Genomic DNA, 26366 nt, shown 5'->3' on the forward strand with positions numbered 1-26366 from the left:
CCCAGTTCTCTTTACACTGCCCTGAAATATGATTACAAAAACCCACGGGTAGCGCTGCTTTTTCATTAAGTCACAACAAAAACTGCCTTTCAAAATGTCTGTCTCATAGAAAAACGTTATTACTGAAGCTTTAGTTTAGCTTTTTCTGCTTTGATAAAGTGCAGAATTTCTTATACTTTCCCTTCTACTAACTTCTTTTTAAAAACCTCTTGAACTCAAAGCCAAAAATTTTAGGAGAAAATTTCAGATGAATGAAACGCTGCCTGAAAAGAGACAGATTGTGAAGGCACTAAGTCCCTGGCTGAGGCTCAATTCCCACAGTTTCTCTGACAGGGACCAGCACCAGAGTTTGTATATTAAAAGTTTGTTGAGAAACAACAGTGAGTCAACAGACGGATAATGAAAAAAAGGGAGACAGAGGGACTCAGAATGGGGCCTGGACAAGATAACTGTTCTGTAAGTAATGCTATCAGAGCTATTTAAAGTTATCTGGTAGTTTCTTCATAAATGTACATTTAATATAGTTTCTGTGGCGCTTTTACTGCATGATAACTGGTGCCATGTTATTACCTTTAGACGCAAATATCTTGCATCTAAGTGACGAAACGGTTCTCCCACTGAAACGCTACGTCCAGATGAAAAGAATCAACCTTTTGGGATTTGGATGCACATAAACACGCAGACTTTAAGTTATCCTAAAGGCAGAATCATGTTAAATACCTTCATTTTCCTAAATAACCCTCACCTGTACATACATAGTTAAACATTACAGAGGTAACACGTGTGACTTGTCAATCTTCAAATTTAGTAACAAGCCGTATCGAGTTTTCGCTGCAAACGCACGGAGCTCAAAACAAACACAGCTGCTATTGAAGCCACGATAAACAAAGACACATAATGCATTTCTTCTCTAAGACAGTCCTGTTATGTATTTTTGTGATTTAATTCATCACATTCAAGTTGGCTGTGATCTAGGAGCACAGATATGCCTGACTTGAAAAATTAATGATTTGTCCATAAGTTACAGACACACTGTAGGCCTATGTACAGTACGTCTAGCATAAAGCGCCCTCGTTGGCCAGTCACCACTCCTCTGAAACCAGTACTGAGATCTCCCGCAGCTACCACAGCCCTGCACAACGGGAGAAATGACAAGGGAGGTGTGAATTAAAGGGTCAGGGGGTCATATGGGGGCGTGTAAGTCCAGAGAATGGCAACCAATCCTGAGTTAGCGGGAGTCAGCTAAAATACGCACCACTGAAGGCACTTTTTTAAACAACAGTGCTTCTGTTCTAAGTAATTCAAGTTCAAGAAAGAATAAACCGAGGCCCTTCGTGCAGGAAGGACTTTCATATCGATGTTCTTGTTCTCCTTTTCTTATCCTTTGTTTGCTTCAGACAAAGCAAGCAGCTCGAACCTAAAGCTTCTTCAGAGAGTCGGGCGGGGGCTGACAGCGAGGGAAAAGCGATGACCCTCGGGAATAGGGAACAGCTTGAATCGAAGAGGGGTGAGGATATAAAAAAATAAATAAAAATAAAAGGCTACACAAACATAGGTAAAAAAATGAAAATCTGACAAGAGGAACTTAAACCTAAATCTAGCATATAACATTCAAATGGAACAAAAGCACAACAGTTTGAAAATTAATGAGAAGTCTGAAAAATCAGAGCTTCCATTTCAGTCACAGACAGGCTTAGAGCAGGAGACGGTTGAGAAGAGCACCCGAAACTGACTCATGGCGCTGGTCCTCTGTGGTGGGCAATTTGATTGGTTGGTTGGTCAGTCCGTTGGTCAGTGTGAACATGTCCTTGTTATCTTGTGTTCAATAAGGATGTAATAGCCCCTTGTTTTAGGGGTCAGAGCATGGCAGGCCAGCTGACGGGACAAGGATGTGTGTTTGCGTGTGTGTGTATGTGTGTACGCGTGCGACTGGGCAAATTTAATCATCATCCCCTCCTCCGTACATGTCAGCCAGCTTCTTAAATCGGGGGCCCCAGTCATTGAGGTAGTCATAGTCCTGGTCTCCTGTGCTGGAGGAGTTGAGGGAGCTGACAGAGCCAGCGGTGGAGCCGCTACCCTCGTAGTCAAACACCAGCAAGGAGTCGTATGGAGGAGCCGTAGGATCGTTGTCTGCTGCTCTCAGTCCCTGAAGAAGACGGGAAAGCAGAGAAGTCAGCTGTTAAACTGTTGCACTATTTTATGTGATTTGTATGTTGAGCAATATTCCTCAAAGCCATTAAACTCAGCGTTGCATCAAACTGACATTTAATGTAAATCATGCCCTCATTTATAGCATATTTGTGTATATACTGTAGCATTGCATAATTAAATAATGTCAGCTTGTTCAAGGTGCTGTGAATCGTACCTGTTGTATACATGGGGGTCTTTAATGTACCCATACTTAACATTGTACAAAATCATCATCAAACATTACAGAAATTGATGCATTCATATAGTTTTTATACCTCTACATGTACATGTGAAGCTAATAGAAGAACCTGATTGCTGCAGGTTTTACCTAAAAGCAGCTGGGTAGCATTGTGGTAGTGTCACCTTTGAAGCAGCAGAACAGAGTTCCCAGACACTGTGCGGATAAACAGTCAGATGCTGGGAAACCCGAACATGAATGGATGGAGTTATCAGAAGCCAAGATGACAGACATACAGGAAAGCTCCACCAGAGGGCAAGAAAGCAGAAAAGCCATCAACATGTGTGCCCTCCCAGTCATCAGAAATGTAGTACATAGGAGGCACGATCCAAGATGAAACACAACACAGAGGCTGTGATAATGGCAGCACAAGCACCAGATTCATACACAGGACCAAAGGTGCAGAGATGCCTCTGGCAAAGTCCTGCACATTAGTGCAAGCTCAGCCAGTTTAAAGGACCATCTTTGCTGCACACTGATTAGATACACTGAGGACGGCAGAGGTAATACCCTCCAAAGCTTAACTTGGTGAAGAACAACCGGATTCTAAATAACAAATCAGCAGAACAGAGTCAGAGGGAAGCTGTGATAGATATGGCAACCAAAGCTGAGAGTTAAGTCTTAGAGCATCCACAACATATATGCTAATAGACCAGTTTGACCTTTGTTTTGCATTGTTCTGTTTGGTTTAGGATCTTCTAAATCATAGTGCATAGAAAACCACAATAAAAATGTATTCTTAAAGATTATGTTCAGAAAAAAGGCACAAGAAGTGAAAAGATCTTAAAGAATTACTAGTTATTTTTAGAGGTATGTATCATAGCAAGCTAATTTAACAACAACAAAACAACCTTTACAGGATCCACAGAAAGCTTTTGGTAAATATCACTGGTTGTAGAAAGTGCTGCATCCTAAAGGACTTATCTCACCCTGCTCATCAGCTGTTTGAATGTCTGCCCTCAGGCAAACGCACTAGCACGCACTACATGATTAAGAAACAGGTTTGTTTGTTTTTTTCAAATCCCAGAACCACCATCTCACTGAACTCTGCTCTGAAATCACACACCATAAATCAGTAACAGACCAATTCAATCAGCACCTGCTGCAATACTATTTATTATCTACTATTTATACACAATCTTCTTAGACAAGTGCAGTATCTTTATAAAACTACTGTGGCCACTTTTGACTCTTTTAAAAATATCTGATAATCTGGAACTGTGTTTGTATCTTTAACATACCTAATAAGTTCAATTTCTAGGTAGTGTGCAGAGTTGTTGTGGTTTTTTTCTTCTTCTACATAGTGACGATATAGAAATTGCAAGTGTATATGGTTGGTGTGGAACTTTGCTTCTCAATAACAGGCCAAAAGTTACTGAGCCTCAGCCACAACATTATCAATATTAACAATGACAGGTGAACAAGCGAAGTTTCTCATGCCCTTACGTGTCATACTGTTTACACAGCACAATTGGCACCTACACAACCTCATTGTGTAGGTGCCAATGATTGATCCGTGAATACAAATACAAAACTCAGGAGCTCTTTGTTTCAATGTGCGATCATCCCTTTTCATCAATACTTTGACACAGTTTCATAAATAAGATATGACGGGGTCTTCATGTTATCGTGCAAGGCTCGATTCTTTGCTCGCTTCCAAGAATGATAAATTGGGGCCATCGACCTGAAGGTTAGCTAGGTGAAAAGAATGGACTTCATCCTTTTCAGTCACATAATGAGAGATACTATGGATAGAAACCTAAAAAGCTTCAATCGGTCTGGGCACAGTGCATGGCAATATCACCATGTGTTTGCTGTGTTTGTGTTTAACCAGACTGCTGAAGCGAGCTCAGGTGAGTGCATGTGTGAAAGAGAGAGAGTGAGAGAGAGTCAAGGCTGGATGGATCAAAGCTGAACAGCTGCCAACACCTCTCGAGTGTGAACGTGTTGTCACAAGTCTGTCAATCAGCATTTTCTCGCATCAGTGTTCCAACGCTGGAGTTGTGTGAGTGGACAGTGCTCATTTGTATGTGTGTGTGCGTAAATTAACCCGGCACGGTGAGAGGAGCTGTAACATAAAGCAAAACTTGTCGTTCCCATCACCCTGGTAGAGTTCTACGTTTTGAACAACATTCAGAATAAGTAATCACGTTAGGTGTCAGATTGACGGAAAGTAAAAGTGAGTGGTCCATCTGATAGCGGGAACAAACAATCTAGTAACAGTGGAGCCATTGTGCATGCAAAAGATAATGTGTGCTTATAAATCTACCTCATGGATGAAGTCTCCGATGTCTCCGGGGTGGGGAACAACAGGTCTGATCGGATACTGGGACTCTGGGATGATCGGACGCTCATCCACCCTGCGGACACCAGGCGGCTTGCTGATGATGTGCTCCAAGGAGTCGGGCTGCTGCAGCTGGCTTAAGTCATAGTCCTGCAGAGAAATCTAAGTAAGGTACAGTCTGAAACAGAACGCGTATTTGTGTATTTGAGCAAGTGCGTCTCTCAGGATCTCACCTGGTCCTCTTCTCCTCCTCCCTCTTCATCATACTTGAGGATGTTGTCCCTGACATCATCTTCAGGGTCAATGAGCAGTTGCTTTGTCTGCCTCTCCTTCTCTCTGCGCTTGATCCACACCACAAACAACAGCACCATGCCTGCAATGATACACACATGAATGTGAAAAAACCCTATGGTATGTTGCAACAACCTCTAAAAAACAAACTAAAAGCAGACAATCAGATAAGTACGTAGTAAGGTTGCATATAAGCACAGAGTGCAGATGCTAAACATGTATAGCATTTAATACGTTTAGCACGTTTGTGTCGGACTTGGCAACATTTAATTAAATGTCGGTTTTACTAATGCATCCTGAGGAAGCTGTTCGCCATTCGTCCTGAGGGATAAAAGACCGTCAAGAATAAACAACCTAAGTTTATGTTAACATGACAAACTGCAAAGTACAATGACATAGCTATGCCAGCACAAAACCACTTAGGGAGCCGGTTGGTGGATGAATGGGCCCAGCAGGCAGATGGCTGCTACTCATAATTTATTTCCTCCAAACAGTCCCTTTAACCACAGACACTATGACCTTTCCCTACTTAATCATACGGTTAACGTTTCAGTAATATGAATCATGACGAACAATTTTTCTTTGTTATTGCGTTTCATTTTTTATCCTTAAGTTTTTATTATCTTTGTAGTCTTATCTATCTATTTATATATTTATGGTTATTTCTGTGTGATCTTGTGCTTGTATATGTCATCACTGCAAAAGCTTGGTGTGCTGTACTTGAGTAAATAACAAGAAAACAGATTCAATTAGAATTCTGGGTTAATAGGAGTTATAAGATAATAGAAGACTCTAAATAATCGAAACTTTTAAAACATTTGAAATGATCTATTGGGATGCCATACACAGTGTGAACACAGCAGCAACAAAGTAAGGCAAGACTGATAGTAGCATTTTTTCTCTACCAGGAAAAGAACACAAAAACATCTCATCCAGAGATGCTGGAGAAGATTCAAGCACTCCAGGCATTTATCTATTATACAAACTGGTGCTGATGTTATTGTATTGTTAAATATTTTATGTCTGTGCCATGTACTACACTTTTTTGAGGAATCTAATCACAGACAACTTTTCTACAGCAAATGTGTGGGTACGTGATATGTTTGAGAGCATCGCTGAATGAATAGCAAAAACTCACTGAGTAGTATGATAATGCAGATGAGGATGGAGATGATGGCTCCAGTTCCAAGGCCAGCAGCTGCCACGGCCCCGAGGGTGGTGCAATCTCCGTTTTCATCGCAGGGACACACCTTAACTTTGATGACTGACCTGTTGGACAATGGAGGGTTCCCGGAGTCTGACACGATTACAGGGACTTCATACACTCCAGGCTCTAAATATATTTGATACCGCAGACTCAAACGGGCAAAATCACCTGTAAAGGGAAAAGAGACATTACTAACAATCACATTTCATTTTTCAAAAGGATTATTTTTTTCCTGGGTTACAAATAGTTAAAATAACCGTATCCTCAAAAGTTGATTCTGCTCATCTGGATGTAGAGTTCTCCCACTGAAAACGTTACATCAAGATGAACAGAATCAACTTTTGGGGATTTACTTACCTGGATAATTGAGCATGCATCAAGACATAAAATAACAGTAATTTAGATGTTTTATCTACATTTAATAACAGATATTTGTAAAAAAATAAATAAATACTGCAGCCATTTAGTGAAACTTGCAAACAAAAATATAGCGTAAAAGGCAAAAAGACAAAATTCAAATGAGCATATGAATAGCAAATATTTGGTACGAACACCTTTATTCTGCAACACAGTCTGAACACTTAGGCAAGCTGTCTTGTAATTTCTTTAAGTAGTCTTCAGAAACAGTTCTGCAGACTTTCTGAAGGACACTGAAAGCTCTTCTTTATATGTTGACTATCTTTTGTTCTGTTTTCTGTCAAGATGATCCAACACTGCTTCAATAATGTTCAGGTCTGCGCTCTGGGGAGGCCATTGTGTATTTCCTTTATCCAGATATCTTTTTACTGCATTGGCAGTGTGTTTGAGATCACTGTCATGCTGAAAAATGAAGCTGTTGCCAATCAGATGCTTTTCATTCCATAAGAACCATTGCTACTAATTTTAGTCCAATTTTTGAGTAATTTGGCTTCTTGGCAGCCACCCTTCTACTGAAACCATTTCTGACGAGGCTTCAATCAAAGATGAATCAACCAAAAGGCTAGATGCATCTCTCAGGTCCTGTGTCAGGTCTTTGCTAGATCTTTTCCTATTTCTTAAGGACATGACCTATCACTTTTTCTTTTGCCGTCCTTTTGTTCAGTTTCTTCAAATTTTCTAAGGACACACTGCACAGCACGCTGGTACATGCCAAGTTTTTTGTTAAAATCTCTTTGAGAATCACCTCGTTGGTAGAAAATTACTATTTTATCCCTGTCATACTGTGCTATGTGACATTTTTCATTGGTTCAACTAAAGAAATTTGAACAAATTATATGTTTGTGTGACAGGGTGCTAGTATAAAAGTACTTAACGATGTAATAAGTATGGCTCCTTGAAAGCAAAATAAAAAGAAATGGTAAGCTACTCAAGACTTTTTCACAGTAATGTACATGAACGTGCACGTGGTTAATAAACGCGTAAGGAGATTTTTGATGCATTGTCAGAAAAGTAAAAACGAAAACGTTTTTTGAATTTTTAAAATTTGATAATTTCTCTTCAGTGGTAACACCTTACCGCTGATCCTAGAAATTGTCCAGTTACGTCGGATGGTGGTGGGAAACGTGGGCAACTCGAAGACAAAAGGTCCAGCGTTGGGGTCTGTGTCGGCATCAGCGGCAGTGATGTTGACACCGTTGATGCTCCTGTACGTCCTTTCACAGATCTGAGACTCTTTGGGTATGAGTGCTGGGGGGTTGTCATTAATATCTATCAGATAGATCTGCAGTGTGCCTGTGCCGCTGGCTGCAGGAGAGCCTTAGAGCAGAAAGAGAGAAGCAAAAAAAATAATATCACGACAGGAGGAAAACATGACAAGAGAAGATGTGTGCAGTGAAAGGGACAATTGAAGGGGAAGAGAGAGATGTCGAAGGCTGGCAGAAGTGAGGGAAATAATGAAAGAAGACGAAAAAGAGAGATACAAAAAAGGAACGAGAAGAGGTGATTGGAGCATTGTTCATTCACAATGACGATGAAAAGGTAGGAATACTGTGGAGCTGCAGGAGAATTTCTACACTTGACAGAAACACTTCTGACAGTTGTGCTTTCCAGTTCTTCTTTTAGTCTTACAGCAAAATCAAACCCATCACAGTCGATCCAGATGGCGGCACAGCGCATCCAATCTTCTGGAGCGAGTCTAGGTACAATAATGATGACTGTAACACAACTAAACAAGTCTTTGTCTATGTGTATTACACTGTTATATGATAGTCGTTTACCATTTTGGACATAAAGGCACTTTTATTTGAAATATTAACAGTACATTGCTTTAAAACAACTAATGGGACATTGTCAATGCACATTGACAGTCCTTCACTGTCACACAGAATACTTGAAATTAAACACAGTATACACGTGTGTTTATGTATTAAAAGTAAATCTCCATAGAACGTATGCAGGGAACATTTAGAATGTAAAATAAAGGTGTTGTTGCAAACTGAAAGCAGTGTTGCATCATTTTTAAAGTGAGATCAAGTTGTACTAAGAATCTAGGTGATTTTTCTTCTGTGTTGAACTCTCAATAACTGCACTAGACTGGCTCATTTACCATTTTTAGGTAGTAATCACATTATACATATAAATCCGCAGCTATTGCCTATTAGCAAGGTAACAAAATTGTGACATTAAACGCTCTAAACTTTACACCAATGTTGTTCTGACTCAGCTTTGTAAATCTGTGGAAATTGTCGAGACAACTTGGTCTGATACTGATGTAGGCATGCCATTGTAAGTGCTGCTTTAACTACAATAGTGTCAGCCTTGGAGTGCAATAACATGCACTGGTGCACACAGACACGCTCACACTTCGTCTACGGGCACAATCTAGAAGCTTCTGCATTGACCGAACACAGCAACAGACCATCAGCAACTGCATTATGGAGAACTAGGAATAAGAAATAGACACTTTAAACAATCAGGGAGGGAGATAGCTGAGCAAAGTGATGAATGCATGAATGCGTATGTGCAGCAGGAAAATGTGGCAGAGAAACATCTTAAAAAAGGGTGCTTAGCGGTATAAAGCTCAGCGTTGTTTATTGAGTGTGTGTCAGTGGGTGACGGCCCTTAGCTTTCCCCAATTAGGAGTCATTTCCCTGTCATGCCCCACTGGCCCAGTCATCACATGGAATCAAGCGACCCCAGGGCTCATCTCTGGCATGAGATAAGGGCAATGTAATTTACAAAGATTTATGCAAAGCTTACAGATCTGCCAATTAAATGTGGCAACAGAGCAAGACGTTTGCCACAAGAAGGGTGAGACACAGCTGAAGACAAGGGTCTGGAGTGAGTCTGTTATCAGTTCGAGCTCTGTTTGACTGGTAACACTATGGTTTTTCGATTGCTTCATTAATATCAAGTGATTAATAAAGACATCAAGACGTCACTGATGAATATAATACGTTTTAGTATCTAGAGACATTGGATAAGTGACCTAAAATTTTTGCCATAACTGGACAACAGGCGTAAAAGTGAAAACAATATAGATGCTCAGCTCACACACAGTACTGGGGGAAGTGCCTTAAACATGCATTCTATCTGAAGGCCACTATAAACACATTCCTACTGAGTTTAAGGGCTCTGTTACTAATTTTGGGTAACGATGACTAAAAAACAAGTGTATTTTGTACATCTTGGTGATGCAATGGAGTATGAAATGACACGCTGACTTGCCAAGCACGAGACATTAGCCAATGAGCTTTTTACAGCCAGTTCTGTCCTTCATTGCCACATCAGTTTTTTGCAACTAAGATGGAAACACCTATCTCGAGGGGTGTTTCCATCCCTCGAGATGGAAACACCCCTCAAGAAACCAGAGATTAATGTCATGGTAACGACATCTTTCATCTATTGTTCATGTTGTCTATAGATAGATAACATTGCATTCTTTTAACTATGACGACTCGTTAATTAACAGGTAGACTTCTATAATGTCCAAGTTATTATTCATCATTCAAAAGCCAGATCCTTTAGGAAGCCATGCAGGCTATAAAATCACTTGAGTTTTCAAATATTATACAACAGCTTCTAAAAGCTTTAAATTCATTTCCCATCCTTTCAGTGGATCACTTGATTTGACCGACACTAATTAAACATTTTTATTATTAGTGTCTTTTTCATGCTATAAGCATCCAGACAGTAATTATGTATCTCTTCGTATTAACTGTTGTGTGTATTTCCAGTTTTTTTGTACTTTAAAAGCCAGTCTAGGGACAGGCATTGCAAATTAGCATAGGCCCTGTGTGTGGCATGGTTCATGTCACATACTTGTCCCTATACAAATACACAGTTAATGCAGACTGTTAAATGCAATTTGTACATGTGTAGATGCTCTACCAGGAATACATGTGGTTCATGAATGCAGTACTGCAAACGCAGGCTTTCAAATGCACACACACACATACACGCGCGCGCACACACACACACAGAGGCTTACCAGTTCTGCTGGTTTGTTAATCCTAGCCATGTATGGGGGACATGTGGAAGCAGCTTGCCACAGCTGATAGGAGAATTATGTGGGTTTTAACCAGCTAAATAAATAATTATGTTTGTGTAAATTCCTCAAAAGGATTTGTATTAACTCCTTTTTTTGATGGGGGATGAGAGATGCGAGGCATGGTGAAAAGACTCGTAGTAAGCCTACCATATGCTCTTTGAATAACGCATAAAAATAAACAATACCATAGGTGTGTTAAGAGGAAAATGAGCCAAAGGGTTCTGAAATGGTCAGATTTCATCGAGGGGGTGTAATAAGTGTACTTCTCACCATGCTGTCACCACCTCTTCATGTCCCATTCTACTATCCTTACTGTCTCATAGTACTTCTTACCATAATCCCTCTTATGTTGTGACGGCTGGCACTCAGGCAAGACCCACATAGACACACAAACATGCACATGAAAAAAACCCTTCTGGCTTCTTTTGTTCTTGGCCACAGTCCCAATATCAGGCAGACCTATTAGAAGCACGCCTGTCGAAACGGTGTACTTTACAAAGGTGAGGTGAGCAAAAAACCCCAAATAATAGGAAACAGGTAACATATCGTGATTATAAAGAAGGTTTGGAATTAAAAAGCAGAAAAAAAACCCAGGAAAGTCCAAACAACAGGAGCATGTAAACCTATAATCCTGCTGCGTCTCCATGCATCAACACAGCAGGTTACATTTTTTGCTGTTTGACATTGTCAGTCATCACAAATACATGTACACACACATGTGCACGTACTCGCCAAATTTCGTTTCAAACGAGTGGCTTCACACATGCTAACACCTATAAACACACCAATGTTTCAAAGCCAGCTCAACTTAAGATAAATGCACCAGTGCGCTGCACGTCACTGATAAGGCAATTTGGAAGGAAAATAGCATTTCCCGTTTTACTTAAGAAAACAAGAAACATTCACTTCCACTTGAGAAAAAGTTATTTGTTTGCTGTGATTGGGTTTGTGCTCTGTAATGCTTGAGTTTCAACTTTGAGGCAGAACAAACAATGTATGCTACATAAATTGCACAAAGCCCAAGGAGGAAGCCGGCTTGGACACAAGATAGGAGAGGCTCAACAGTTTAACCAGTTGTGCAAATCCTGGATTTTCACTGACTCTAACCCAGCTACATGCCTTTATAGTCTTCTAAATCCACATGCAAGTCGAAGTTTTAATCAGCTGATATACTCAATATACAAAACACTAGCTTGTGTCTCAGAGTTCAATTACACTGTACAACTCTTGGCTCTGGATTACATCAAATGCATATAAAACAAATGGTAGCAAAGCACCTTCAAGAATACTGATTTTACGCTGAGGTGTATGTTATACTGTAGAAAGTCCCAGTTCTGTCATCATATGCCTAAACTATTGGACATCGGAGTCTTTAAAGAATGAAAACTTGATAAAAAAATGTGGTAAAAGTGTTAAGCAAATATGTAAGAAACAGCAAACTCTGATTTTAAATGAAAAATAGCAAACGTCACTAATGCAGCAGCTTAAAAGAGTTTCTTACCATTGTCTGTTGCCAGAAATGTGGCTTCATATATGTTGTTTTTTACATAGACAGACTCCCGGTCGAGCATTGCTGTGGTTACTATCTGACCGTTGCTTCTATTGATGGACAGCCAGTCTGCTGGGTCGTTCAGCTTTGAATACCTAAAGACACACAAAGACAGATCGATGGAGACGTTAGCGTTTCCCTGTTTACAAGCAATTAGAAATTTTCTCTTGCATCTGTGCATACCTAAATTGCCTCCCCACACACACGGTCTAAAAATCACAACAGCTTGACCTTCACACAGTTTAATTCTTCAACGACTTCTTCTCCAGAGCGTGCAGCCTACAGTCAATTTCACCTCATTTTTTTCCCACTCCTGTGTACCAGCCATTGAAGTCAATTACCTCCCTAGTTAAGCACTGACGCAACTGCCTGTGTGTGTGTGTGTGTGTGTGTGTGTGTATGTGTGTGTTTTACACACCCATTTTCTGAACGTGTTTGCTTAAGCTTACACTGAGAGGTTTATATGCATATATGTCTCGATGCTTGCATGTTTGCAAATGTGCCTGTGTGTGTATATAGGGAATGTGTATAGTGTGGAGATGGGAACATGGGATCTTGGTACTGACAGGAAAGTGGATGTGGTAGCAGGTGGCAGCAGTCCTCTGGGATAAAGCAGCAGAGAAGGAACAGGGGATCATCTCCAGGACTGAATGCCAATCTCACTCTGATCTCGCTGTTCTTGTTTTGCTGGCTTTTGTTTCCTTTGGCTTGTTTCACACATTCATTTTTATCTAAGCTCTCTCTACTCATGTCGCCTCACCTTAACTTGAGGTGCTTTTGTGTTCATTCATTTTCGTAGCCCCGTCTGTATCTTCTCATCTGTGTCTCATTTATTCTCCGATTCCGAGTTCATCAACAGAAACCGCTCTTGGTTCACGCGTACACTATGAGACATCATCTGTAGACATGTGACACCTTGGCCTTGTGCACCTATGTTTCTACACCAATTTCATTTCATTTACTGAATGTGAGCCGGGGTGAAAAAGCCAACTTGTTATGTGACATACACTTCCAGGCTTTCAAACTATTCAAAATGAAATGGATTTGACCTTAACCCCACTTTTATGTTTACTGAAATGTACTTTACTCAGCATTAGCGTACAGCTCACTTATTTATTTGTGCTTGATTAAATACTGCATAGCATTTCTACTTACATGCAGGAGACTGAAAGCCTGAAGGGATGGGTGGCAATAAGTAGGGGGGTGAGGGGTGGACAGAGACTATAATCTCTATCCTGTAGTGATTGAGGTGGGATTTTCCCAGCAGGCAGTGGGCATGATCCGAGGCAGAGCACAGTGCGGGGAAGGGAATCACAGAGATGACATTCCCACACTCTAGACAGATTCACACAGGCAAGCCAAGCCCACAGCCGCTAACAGGCAGACAGTGAAATCACCACCAGGACTACAGTGAGTCCATCACAGTGGGAGGGTGGGATAAAAGAGGGAGGAAAATGAGCAGGAATGTGTAGGAGAGGTGACATTCGGAAGTAGCAGCATGGCTGTATGATCTAATTTTAATGTCCTCATTAAGACCGACTTGATACCTACTGCTGTTCTGTGTCCAAATGCATTTCTATTGGCTTGACCATGCCAAACTGACAAATGCTCTCTGTCTGTGGAGTGGAGGGCAGACAAATGGGTGTACATTTTAATGAGAAGATAAAAAGTTTTTCCAAATGCTAGAAACATCATGTTTGAAAAATAAAAACATATTTCTGAGCCTATTAAACAAACAGTTTTTGATCTGAGGAAATATTTTTCTTGATACCCTTTCATATCTGTCAATATGAAGATGAATTAAGCCAAATTTCTTCCCCTCCCTTCTGTCTCTGCGTTCTACTTTGCTTTCCTGGGCGTGGCTTTCATCCTGATCCATGGCTGGCACACCCTTGTCTCATCAGCTCACCTAACCAACTGCTTCTCCAACCACTCTCCGCCAGATTGTTCTGTCAGCTTCAGCAGTAAACTAACGCTGGGCCAACTCTGATTTATTTCCTTGTATATTTCGCTCTCGTGTTAACCAAGTTCTGTCTCTGCGCCTCAGATCTTCCTAATGTGCAAGCCAGCAACCAGTCAGCTACCTGCCAGCGATGCTGTCACTTCTTCTGCCACACTCACCTGTCAGCCCACTCTCCACTGTCCTTCCCAGCTCTCTTCACCTCCCAGCTTTGCCTCCTGTCTACCTTGGACCCAAGCCTCATCACACAAACTCTTTTTTATAGTAGGTTTTAAGGTTTAAAATGTCTGCTAATGGGAATCTCTTAAGGTCGCTAATTAACTATACACATTTTTTTATCTGTACAAACATCAGTGTTTTAAGCCCTGGAGTTTCTGCTATTTCTCTGGCAAACTATCAGTCAAAAAACATAAAACCAGAAATATAATTTGCTGTTTTTACACTTCACTTTGTGTACAAAAAGATTTGGCATGTTAAGAGACTTGTTAATTATTTAACCTTAATTTTAGGTGGTGCACAGACATGTCAATCTTTTTATCCAAAATTCAGCAGAAAAGATTAGAAATACGCAAATAATTTCTTTTTAATATGCCTGACAAATGAGCAGTCACGAATGAACTTTACTCAGAAATCTCAGAGGTCAGTGCCTCAACATCTGGGCAAATAAAATCAATGTTTTCAGCACAGCTCAATGCCAAAGCAAGAATTTTTGTTTTTCACTTGGATAACAGACCCTTTAAAATCAGGGACAGAGAAGGATTCAAATATGGAGCGCATAAATAGGTGTGTATAAGACATTTTCTTCTTTTTTGCCCTGCAAAATGACTGCAGCACCTATTTGTCCCCGGGTACGTTCCACGATAACACGAGCGCATGTACGCCCTCTGATGATAAACGCCGTAACACAAAGGTTTGTTCACAAAGCAGAGTGCTCTATTCATCCCCACACTTCAATTAACTCTCTCCAACTCCAGTCACCGCAGACGAATTAAACCATATTTAACGCACAAAAAAACCTTCTGTATAAACAGTCTTTAGGGGGAAATTTCCAACACAATGACTCGACGTTTTGGTGGAATCATTAGCCGTGTTTTTGTATTTCAACAAAAAGTTAAGTGGAGAATATGGCTGGCTTCAAAATGTTGTTTTAACTTGCTGTAGTGCTGCCTATAGTAAACAACAGTGCTCTGGTCATCAGAGTGACGCCAACGAGAGCACCCACAGTGGTTTTGTTTACAAGTCCCAACTGTAAACGACGTAACCGTGGGCAACTGGCTGTCACCGTCGCTAACTTTTTAATGAAGTGCTATCCAATATTTTTTGTCTTCTTGTAAAAGTAAACAGTTTCCTCCAGTACGCTTCTGGAATATGAAATTTGGTTTCAATGTTATTCTGTGTGTGAAAGTTTTCCTATTCGTTCCCGCGCCTTATTTCCAATGCTTTCCGAAGCTCTCCTCTACCAGAAGGCTTCTCTCATTTGGGAGTTGCTAGGTGTGTGAGTACAGCTGGATGTATGATTAGGCCTGGCAGGTTAGTGATCTTAGCAAGCAGCAGGGAGAGGTATGACATTTATTTTTCAAACCCCCGACCCTGAGGATGAAAAATGCATGTCTCAAGCTTAGCCAAGGCGGTTTGGGTAATCACTTATGCCAGTGTCTCCAGTCCCATGTCTCGACCTTACTGGCTGGGTGTCTGACAGGTGATGCATGATGCTTCACTCCTCTTCCCTCTCCCCATCCCACTCCTGTACACACTGCCTTTCCCCAAAGCCCACACTGTCAGTCTGTCCCTCCATTGATAAGCACCTGTCAACTTCAAACCTTGACCTGAAGTCAGCTCACCATGTTCATGTCCCCTTCCCTCCCTTTATAGTCCCTTAGGTCCTATTTCACTTTACTTTTGACTTTTAAGGCTCCCTCTAAATCTTCTCCATGTCTGACTTTTCTTTATGTATCCATTCAAAAAGGCAGACAGCTTTTTGTCACACACACCGACATGTGCAATATATTACATCTAACACAAAGCCCGGTGTAATATCTAAACGTCTTTCCCATTAAAGGCATGCCTGGTTTAAGGCATGTTTGAATGATGGCATTTGGAAGTACAATACTATGCAAAAGTCTTGAGCCACCCCTTGTTTGTTACATTTTGCTAAAAAAAAGGAAATTGAAATGTGCAAACATAAATGGAAATACAGTGTTAAAAGCAAAAACAGTGTTAAGTCTAATTGTTGAATGTTGTCATTGTGTTTCTTAAATTTGTAAGGTCTTAGTTCAATCTATAGGATCAAGACATTCCTTTGTCTCTGACCACCTCTCCAGCCACTCTGTGCTGGGGAGGTTTTATTGCAGATACATTCTATCTGGAAGATCTGATTCTTGTGATGTTGCTTCCTGCTTTTATGACCCTTTTGGTGAGCAGGAAGTCATGCATACAGAGACACATGTATACAGGGACACACACACACATTCTTGCACATGCATACAGATGTTTACACATACACACACATAGTGCCTTGTCTTAGAACCATTTGGGGGTTTTACGGTGGGAGGTGCGTTTGCTGTGATGTGTATTGTGTGAACTGTTTTCCCAATAAAAGGCAGCAAGTGGAGGCCGGATTTGGGGTCAGTCTATATGTCAATACGTTTCTAAACTAGCGGGGCTTGTGGAAACACAGACCCAACAAACAGAGTTTGTGAAATTCAAATGAGCTTGAGAGTGAGTATTTGGTATGACCACCTATTCCTCATCATAGTCAGAAACCTCTCAGGCAAGCTTTCTTTTCATTTTATTGAAGTAGTCTTCAGGAATAGTTCTTGAGATTTCTTGAAGGTCATTCCAAAACCTTTCCTTCGACTTTCATACACAGAAAAAAAAGGTTACTTTAAACCCACTTTAAAAAAATTGTTACAGCTAAATCTATTAGTTTTAATCAGACAATAATGTAATTTAAAACTTTGAGTTAAAGTACATTATTTACTTAAGGACTAATTGTTTCTGCTGATTTTTTTCTGTGGTGAGTGATTTTAGGTAGAGTGAAATAAACAGTTTCAAACCAGAAATCCCAATTTTCCATTGCAACAATATAAAATTTCAGTTCAGCTAAATAAACCAGGATAGCTTTTAAAACGTTTTTTCTTTTTTCTTTTTTTTAAATTTAAACGTATTCTTTGCCAAGTTGTCTGTTATGTATGGACCCTGGTTCATCCCTTGAGTCAGGTACCTTTTTTATGGTTAAATGACTCATCGGTCACTCTGAATTGATAAAAAACAAACAAAGACAAATATCCCTTTGAAAATGGTAAGGCACAACGAGTGTATCGAAAATAAGTGAAAAAGCAACAAATGTCCAAAGAAAAGCTTTGAACGACTTTCAGAAAACCCAAGAAAACCCAGAAAAATACAAGAAAGTCTGGCTCCTTGGAAGCAAAATATAAAGAAATGAGTGAGACTCTTGCACAGCACAGTATGTGCAGCAGCATCAGTTCTGTGTGATACAACTGAGAAAATGGCAAAAACGAAACCCTGAATTTAAAATTCTTCAAAAATAATGAAGACAACTGGTGTCCTTACGCAACGACTCGAGCAGATACCTTTTATGGAAAAGGTGTAAAGCAGTGGGATTGATAACGATTCTGTCCAGATGGAACCAAATGAATGAGGTGCAGTCTTTGCTTTTCATGTGGCGAGAGCGGAGGAAGGAGATGTAGCCTGTGTTTATGTCAGTCGGACTGTGCCAGAACACAGCATGCTAGTAAAAGTGTTAACCTAAATCCAGGATGCACCGCAGTCTTGACAGGTCATGGAAAAAGAGAGTGGAGACCAGTGAGTTAAATCCACAAAAAGTAGAAACTGATCTAGCGAGGAAGATAACAGAAAAAAAAGAAAGTGTGGGAGCGAGCAAGAGAGCGAGAGAAGGAGCCCAGCTGGTGACTTTGGAATCTTCCTAAATTATAATGTACACCCAATTTACTCTCATTTGCTGTGAAATTATCTAGGAAATTTGTTTAGATCTTTTCCCCGGAGAAATTGAAAGGAAGGAGCTGTTAAAGTGCAAGGTGGTTGGAAGGAGGTGGTCTTAATGTCACACCAAACATCCGTGTTATCAGCTTAATTGTGTACTCTTCTGTGCTAGTTATAAATCACGGTGCACTCACTGTAATCAGTACTGACATTGTACATGCACAAATGGAAACATATGGGTTCTGCAGTTGTATGGGTGTCATCTAAAGCCTTGTTCTCTCTTCATCTAGAATGCAGAGCAGATTGTTCTTAACACAACCCACCTAAGTTTGAAGGGTCATAGTGGAGCCACTGGTGCTGTCAAACTGACAGCAGGACTTAGAAAAGACCTGCTGGTCATTCAAAAGTTGGTTTACATTTAAAATCCAGAGAGGCTTAGCGCAGAGAAGAAACACTGCAGGTGGACATAATGCTGTGTCAGGTGTTTGGGCCTCAGCCAGCTGTTCTCTTTGCCGCCCCCACCTTGCTCCATCTCTTTTGTTCTCTCTCTCTCTCTCGTGTTGTGTGCATCTGTGTGTGTGTGTGTACCTGTCTGTATGTGCTCATGCAACCTACAGAATGCACACACATCTGATTACCCCAGAGGCTGCTGCTCCCTATTAACCTTTTTACCCTCCTTACTCAGAGTTCTCTGCTGGCACATAAACTTCTCACAGTAAGATTTTGAGAGATGGGTAATGCCAAAATATAGTCCCCTTTTTGAACTTTGACCTCTGACCACTGACAGGGAACCAATCCGAGGCTTTTTAGCCCACTGCCAGTGCATATGGATGCAGGTTTGTGCTTACACAGCAGATAGCCACTCTACAAGCTAGAATTAATTAGACAATATAGCCAAACCACATGGAAAAGATGTTATCTAATTAGATTTAAAGGCTATACAAGATCAAAATTAAACTAATGCCCTACTGAATTTTTCCATTCTGTGGACAGAACTGTCTCTCAGTACTCGCTCAGTACCTGATTATCTGCTGCATCTGAAGTCGGTCGGGATCTGACGCCGAGAAGGTCGTCAGGCTGGTGCCAGCAGGGACACCTTCCTCAAAGCGGATGTGTTTTGGGTTTGTGGGGAAGTAAGGAGGTTCGTTTACATCCTGCACAGATATGGTGACCCCAGCCGTGGACTGGAGTGAGGACTGGATGCCAGTGGCCAGGTGGGCCTGGTTGGACACCACTACCGTCAGCATGAAGGCACGGTTCATCTCAAAGTCTACCGGCTGGAGAAAGGAAAAAAAAAAAACAGAGTTACTTACATTTGAAAGGAGAGAATGCTGAACACATTTGAAATAGTTTAAGCTTTTTGAAACTGTTGGCCTTCATGTTGCTTGCTCCGTCTTCTCTTTCTATCTCCTTTGTGTGCAGGTTGCCCTTGTCTCTTCATCTCAGTATTTGTTATTTTTCACTCTTTCTCTCTATGAGGACATGCTCTATTCTGGACCGATTCTGGGTAAGATTACTGCTTTTCAAATACAGCCTCTTAGGTTACAGTGTTACCTACAGCAGGGTAAAGGTAACACTTTAGAATAGTTTTGCATTACCAAAAATAAATACCCCTTTCAGCTTGCTCATGAGTATACATCCACAGGGTGTCTGTAGCCCTGTGTACATTTACCACTAAGTGTATTGATTTTACTTCACTGCACAGCTTCTTGATATTGGCAACATCTCTCCCACCACATGACCAGCAAGAAAGCTATTAATTTTCCTCAGACCAACGACTTCAACCAAAATACAAGATAGCAGGTGAAAGACACCCGTTATGTCTCGAACAAATAATTTTCCAAAGACTTACACGAGACTTAATTTATTCAAACTCTTGATGTGACTTTGTAATTGTGCTGGTTAACTTGACTTACAACCATATAGTTGTAAGTCAAGTTAGAGGAGATTAGAGAAGGCTAATATGGGCTACATTCTAGGCTATATTCCTGGTATGCAGCTACATGCAAGGAAGTCAGAAAGAGATGTAAACACTGCAAATGTGGTTGGGATTTTATTATTATTATTTTCTTTTTTGTATTTATTTATTGTTTGCTTATTTACACTTTTTGCTCTCATTACAAAAGAATGAAAATGGGAATGTGGTGACATTTAGTTGAAAAAGTAATTAAATAACTTAAAAATGAATTCTTTATGCTACTTATTATAACGAAATAGTAAGCTGGGTACTCAAATGTGTAACTGTAAAACTCATTACACCAACGCTGGCTCTCGGTCCTTTAAGAAAAGTACATTTTCTCTTGCTTTTTTCTCAAGGTTTCTTAAATTCTTGCCCTCAAACAAATCAAATGTCCAAGAATGAAGGAGACTGTATTATGTACTGGTGAGCATAAGCAATGAAAAAATATAACAGAGGTGACTAACCTCCCGTGTTCATAGCCTGCACATTAACGAAACTCTGCAGGCTATAGAGTTAAAGCTAGAGAAAGTTTAAGTGATATTTTATTATATAGTCTGATTATTACTATTATAGTGTCAACAGCATTATTTCTTTTTCTGAAGAAATAATTTCCAAGCATCATGCTTAGACTACAATCATTATACTGATTAGTGTAAAGATCCCTGTCAACATTTCTCTTTTCGCCTCTACCTGGGGAATATGCATTAAACCTTGCTGATGAAAAGGGACATGATAGATGAACAGATGTCATGTCAAGTAGTCTCCTGATGAACAAAGACGCACACAGACACGCAGACACAGTGCAGGGCTGATACTGTTCGCCGTGTGTTGTCACTCCTTTTGGATTAAAAGTGTGTATATGTGTACACTACAGGGGGTTTTGAGACCTGAGCTTAAACCACAGTGACAGTTTTTTGCTCCCCTAATGAAGAATACACAATCGAGTTCAAATGACAGCAAGCAAGGAGATAAAAACAGAACAAGTATGCTGCTTGTAGTGTCCACTTGTACATTTCTAAACAGGCAGATGATAATTACTGCTCCAAAGCTGATGCTGATGTTAATGACTTTGAGCAGATCTGTATGTTGCATCAACTCACTGTTATCGGCGGACAGTCTGAGAGCACAGAGATAAAAAAAAACAACAAAATGAGCGCTTTCAGGAAGGTTGGTTGACAAGGCCACTGAAGAAGAGGTGTTTGTACCGGTGCTACGGTTTGCCTGTGTATGTACATGCACGCAAGTATAAATAAATGTAAGCACGCTGGTGTGTATTCGTCTGTGACCTCGTGGAGCACTGGGAGCCCATTTACAGGCTAACCACGCTCAGGGCTCTTTGATCTAAAGCCAGTGGTATTCAAAACACAGGGAGGTCTAGAGTATAGCTGTAGGCTACATAAAACACACATACACACCGAGACACACACACACACCCTGAGGGAAGCCAGAGGGGTGAGAGGTCAATAACATGGCTTGCATCGTTTGCCCATGAGCCATCACATCTTACATCTCCTTGAATCGCTTCGCTCTTTTCTCTTTTTCCCTTTTACCTAATTTGTTCCGCTGGACTTCAGCTTTCCACCCCCTCGTCTTTTCACATCTGCCCTACCCCGGCTCTCTGTGATCTATGCTCTCTGCGGGCTGCATTCCTCAATCCTCGGAAATCTGTCTTCGCCTCACTTCACTTCTCCTTTCCACTTCCCCTGTCATCTTTGGTGTTTATCATAAGCTGTGATTTACATAACTTAACTACTCATTTGAAGCAAGTGGCTTTATTTGTGTGTCTGTGTGGATTTGTATTTTTTTTGTGTGTGTTTGTGTGTTTACTGTCTTTATTACCGTAACGTAAAACGAGAATACGGCTCACAAAATCCACAGAGAGCAGTGCAAATGTGTGACATCATCGGGTTAAATCCTCACCCCTTGTTTACAGAGGAATTCAACTCTCTTGTGGAAGACTGATGCGTATCTGGGTGTCAGTGTAATTTAATCTGTCTGTAATAGCAGCCACAGATGCCTTGGTTAAAAAAAACGTGTTTTTTTTTAAAAAAGAGCAGGAACAACAAGCTAGCACCAGTCTTATGGGTTCTTGACTTTACCTATTACAAGCTGTCTGATGTGAATGTTCTGTCTCCTTTTTCACAAAGCAAACCAAAGCACCCTGTTTACTTGTTGAGACTGTCTATTGCTTGCTTCGTCCCAGGGGGTGTCCTGTCTCTTATTTTATGATTTCCTGATAACCTCCCACGGGTCCCTGTGCAAGCTTAGGGCTACCCGACTGCCTGCTGAATTTTGCATCAGGGAGTGAGAGGAATGGATTATAAAAGGCAGTCATCTAGAGATAATGAAGAGAAGCAAAATGCCAATGCTCATTGCTCAGGGTGCTATGGGAATTCTAAGGAAATGTTATTGCTATTTTTTTCAGATTATTATGTGATGTGAGATGCAGTTTGCAGGAGTCAGATACATGGTGAGAAAGCCCCTGGGTGAAATAAAACAGTTATTTCTACAAAACCCATGAAACACAGTAAGCACATTTACAGAAAGCCACACAAAGGATGGCCACAGAGATGCAAATCAACAGGACACACATCTACAGTAAATGCACACACACACAGTTTATGATTGATGTTATATGGAGGCTTTTTTTCTAAATGGGTTAAAATCATGCGGACAACCTCTGACTGAGAGGTCAAACAGTAATGTAGCAGGCTGTTACAAGACAGGGCTTTGTTGTTGCTGTCTTTTACCACAGCAGCTACAACATTATGAGTGTATAAAAAACGTTGCCTTTGTAATTGAGAAATCAATACCTAATTTGCTACAGTGGTCTCACCAGCCATTGTGTTTAAGTCTCTGTGTGAGCGTACGAGCTGTTTCTGAAGGGCACAGCGGTCTCCAATCCCTCATTTGGACATAAAGGGGCATATGAAAGACAAAGACCCCAATCTGTCCCTATTTAACTCTGTAGTCTATTATTACTGCTTGCACCTAAATCTGGAGGGGCTTTGACATTCAACAGAGAAAACCAGTGTGTTTCTTCTACAGGGAAAGGCTCAGAATGTTATGTTAGGCCTGGATCTTACCTTCACCACGGTGACCATGCCATCATTTGAAATCGGGTCGGTGCGGATGGTAAAATGCCCAGATGGGTCTCCGCTGATGATCCTGTAGATGGCATTCCAATTAGGGGAGTGCGGTTGATCAGCATCTATAACCGTCAGGTTAGCCACAACGACATCTACACGGTTCTCGGGGACCTCTCCAGAAAACTGTAGAAAGAAAGAGTGAAATGTTACCCTCGTGATACATCACTTTGAAACATCTCACTGCCGCTGTGGTCGTTTAAGATGCATTGAGCCGTTTGAGTGTGGCAATTTCTACAAAAAGCCACTGAGTGCCTATCTTGCTTTTCCATTTGTCTTTATAGAAACATTCCTCCTTTCAGGTTTTCAGGTAGAGTAATTTTAATGAATTCGCTTTTACCACTGCTGGGTAGTAAACAAGCAGTAAACACAGTTTCACACTAGCAAGCACATGCACACAAGGGCGTTGTTCCATTTTCACTGCTTTCTGCATTGCTAGTACACATCATTGATGAGCAATACTATTTCATCCCTTAAAAAGCCACAGAAACATGGGAGAAAAGAATGGGTGAGGAGATAAAAACAGGAGTGTGGAGGGTTAAAACAAATGTTTAAGTGTATATGAGTGTTTTTTAGTTGTCCCTGTCCTGTACAAACACATGTGCTTTGCCCTGATAAGCCTTGATGAGGAGTGAGCTGCTGTCTGTTACGCGTCTGCTATGTTAGGGATTCATCAAAGCTGTACAGGCTCAGTAATAAATCCCACAAAGACCCATCAACTAACTATTGCAATGACTCCACTCCAACTCCATAAAACACAACTTGACTGTAGCCCTACCTACACAAACAACTTGTCAACTCTTAACCAATTACTTGAGGTCAGAGCGTGTTGGCATGACCTCATCTCATCTGCAGGCACCAGGCATGTAGTACCGTACAGTCACCGTGTCACATGGGTAACAGGCATGGAAGAGCGACTGAGTAGCTTATGTGAGGATATCAAAGAGCAAAGCCCCAGACCAAACACTCCATCGGATCATAATACCCTGCCTGGCAAACCTCGCATCACCCAGCAAACAGCCGACAGCAGCGGGCAGATTAGGGGGCTGCGTCGGGAGAGCTGTTCAGAGACTCAATGACATTCTTAAGACAACAGACAAGTCCGGGTGGTCCTGATGCGCTGCCTTCTTTGGATAGGCAGGCTGTCGTTTGTTAGTGTTAGAGTGTGTACGTGTGTGCTCATGTGGTTTATTACTGTGGTTTGGTTCAGGGACTCCCCAACGCCAGTTCAATAAAATAAAACTTCAGTGGTGGTTCTTATAGGCTCCCTAAGGAGCATCTTATTTCTCAACACACAGTAACAACTAAGGGCAAGTGTTAATCAAATCAGATGGAAGACTTTGAAGGGTACACCGCAGCTCTGATTATCAGTTTGAGCTTTTTGTCTCATTATCTCTTTATATAGAGGGGGGGGGGGGGGGGGGGGGGGGCATGATACGTCACATCAAGAGTTTGAATAAATTAAGTCTCGTTTTTTTCTCTCAGGGAAAACTATTATTACTATACTCACGTGGCAAACACAAACTTGAAAGGGTTCTTTGCAAAAAACGTCAAATGTAAAAGACTAAAACTGTCAACATAAATGTGTACAGGACGTCAAGGGCAACGCATATTACAGTCAATAACTTCCAATTACTGCACTTTTGTCATTTTTGATTTTAGATAGCAAGTATGTTAACAAGCATCAAATTCCTGTGATGAGTAATGCAACGCAGTGTGCCTTTCAGCATAACAAAGTAAGTTTAAGAATGCAGTTGATCTGAACATTTTCAAGGAGACAAGAGCCTTTCTACGCTGAATAATAGACAGGTGAGATCTTTGAGTAAACCTTCAGATAATTACTTGGAAGTCATTATTGTTCCTCTCTTAAACCAAAGGTTTCTCCGAATTATCATTTACAAACGCTCTGTTTTCAAGGGTTTAACTTTAATGACAGTGATCTTTGATGGATGTTGGGGTTATTGTCAATAATGGATGGAACAAAGAGCTTTTAAACATTGGTGGAAAAAAGCCTAGAGTTGCTCTCTTTCTTTCACTGTCTTAGTGATTTATTATACTAATGCTGCTGCGGCTTCTATTGGCTCTGCTGTTAGTGGGTCTTTTAACATAGACCTTCTGTATCACCATCTACAGGCAGAGGCTTAAATTTCCTCTAATTACATAGGCTTGTATTTTTTTGTATATGATTCTGTCCCCAACTGCTGGACTTTCTGATTGTGATTGGCACACAGTGCTGTTGGCACAACACTTGACAAAACACCTCTTGCCAACACCCTGAACTCTCTGTCACTTTTCTGGCAGTGGAGAAACACTAAAAGAGGCAAGGAGAGGTAAAAGCGAAAGCAGAGAAGTGACAGGGGACTTAATCATATAAGCTTTGTTAGGATAGTAGCTAAAGGAGGCCAAGAAAGCACTGCGGTGACTCTTGCAAAGAGACACTCTGATTTCATGGTTTTACGTTTCTACGTATTCCCAAAAAGCAGTGAATGCCACATTTCATCCGTCTGTACCATGGATGGCACATGCATGTATGCAGCCCTGACTATCCACCCAAAGTCTTCCCATCTGTACCCATGCACCACCCTTTGCGGACTTGAAAAAATAGGCCAGCCTCTGATAGGCATGATGAAATATTAATCTCCAACATTAAAGACAAATTCCCCAAACTTTATATTTCTGGGACATGTTGAAAGATCTATGGGGTTTATTGCAAACACTAAATATTTGCATAATGGCCTGCATTCTCGACAAAATGGCTCTTATGTTATACCCCCATGAAAGTGGATGATTTATGAAGGGAGTGGGTAAAAGTGCTCTGCTCATCGTGGCTCCAAAACCTCCACTAAACTTGATCATCAATATCCATGATAGTATTAACTTCCCTCTGTGACGGTGATGGAAATGCACTTAAACACGGTGGAATACAGAGAATATCAATCTATTATTGCCCACTATCATCAATACACCACCATCGGTAGAGAATCTTAATGCAGGAAGGGGGTGCCGAGTCAGTAGAGGCCTCTGATTTACAACGAGCCATGTCTACACTTTATCACTACTGCTGTACAAAATAGCTCCCGCGACTAAATAATTCTTCATTCCTTCTTCTC

At 40.9% G+C, this 26366-nt stretch overlaps 1 protein-coding gene across 1 annotated transcript in view; it reads right to left on the bottom strand.

Moving 5' to 3' along the window:
- Window positions 1-6: 6 nt before the first annotated feature.
- Window positions 7-26366, bottom strand: part of LOC102291117 (cadherin-4) — a 239206-nt gene continuing 212846 nt past the window's right edge. The window contains exons 10-17 of the mRNA XM_005926152.3: window positions 23197-23382; window positions 19171-19427; window positions 12180-12322; window positions 7705-7944; window positions 6142-6378; window positions 4946-5085; window positions 4698-4862; window positions 7-2146 (exon numbers count right to left, since the gene is read on the bottom strand). Coding sequence (XP_005926214.1) covers window positions 1940-2146; window positions 4698-4862; window positions 4946-5085; window positions 6142-6378; window positions 7705-7944; window positions 12180-12322; window positions 19171-19427; window positions 23197-23382 — 1575 coding nt within the window. The 3' untranslated portion in view covers window positions 7-1939. The remainder of the gene's footprint in view (window positions 2147-4697; window positions 4863-4945; window positions 5086-6141; window positions 6379-7704; window positions 7945-12179; window positions 12323-19170; window positions 19428-23196; window positions 23383-26366) is intronic.

Source organism: Haplochromis burtoni, unplaced genomic scaffold, assembly GCF_018398535.1.
Source record: "Haplochromis burtoni strain Fernald_Lab_line unplaced genomic scaffold, NCSU_Asbu1 Contig_91, whole genome shotgun sequence".
NCBI classification, from domain to species: domain Eukaryota; kingdom Metazoa; phylum Chordata; class Actinopteri; order Cichliformes; family Cichlidae; genus Haplochromis; species Haplochromis burtoni.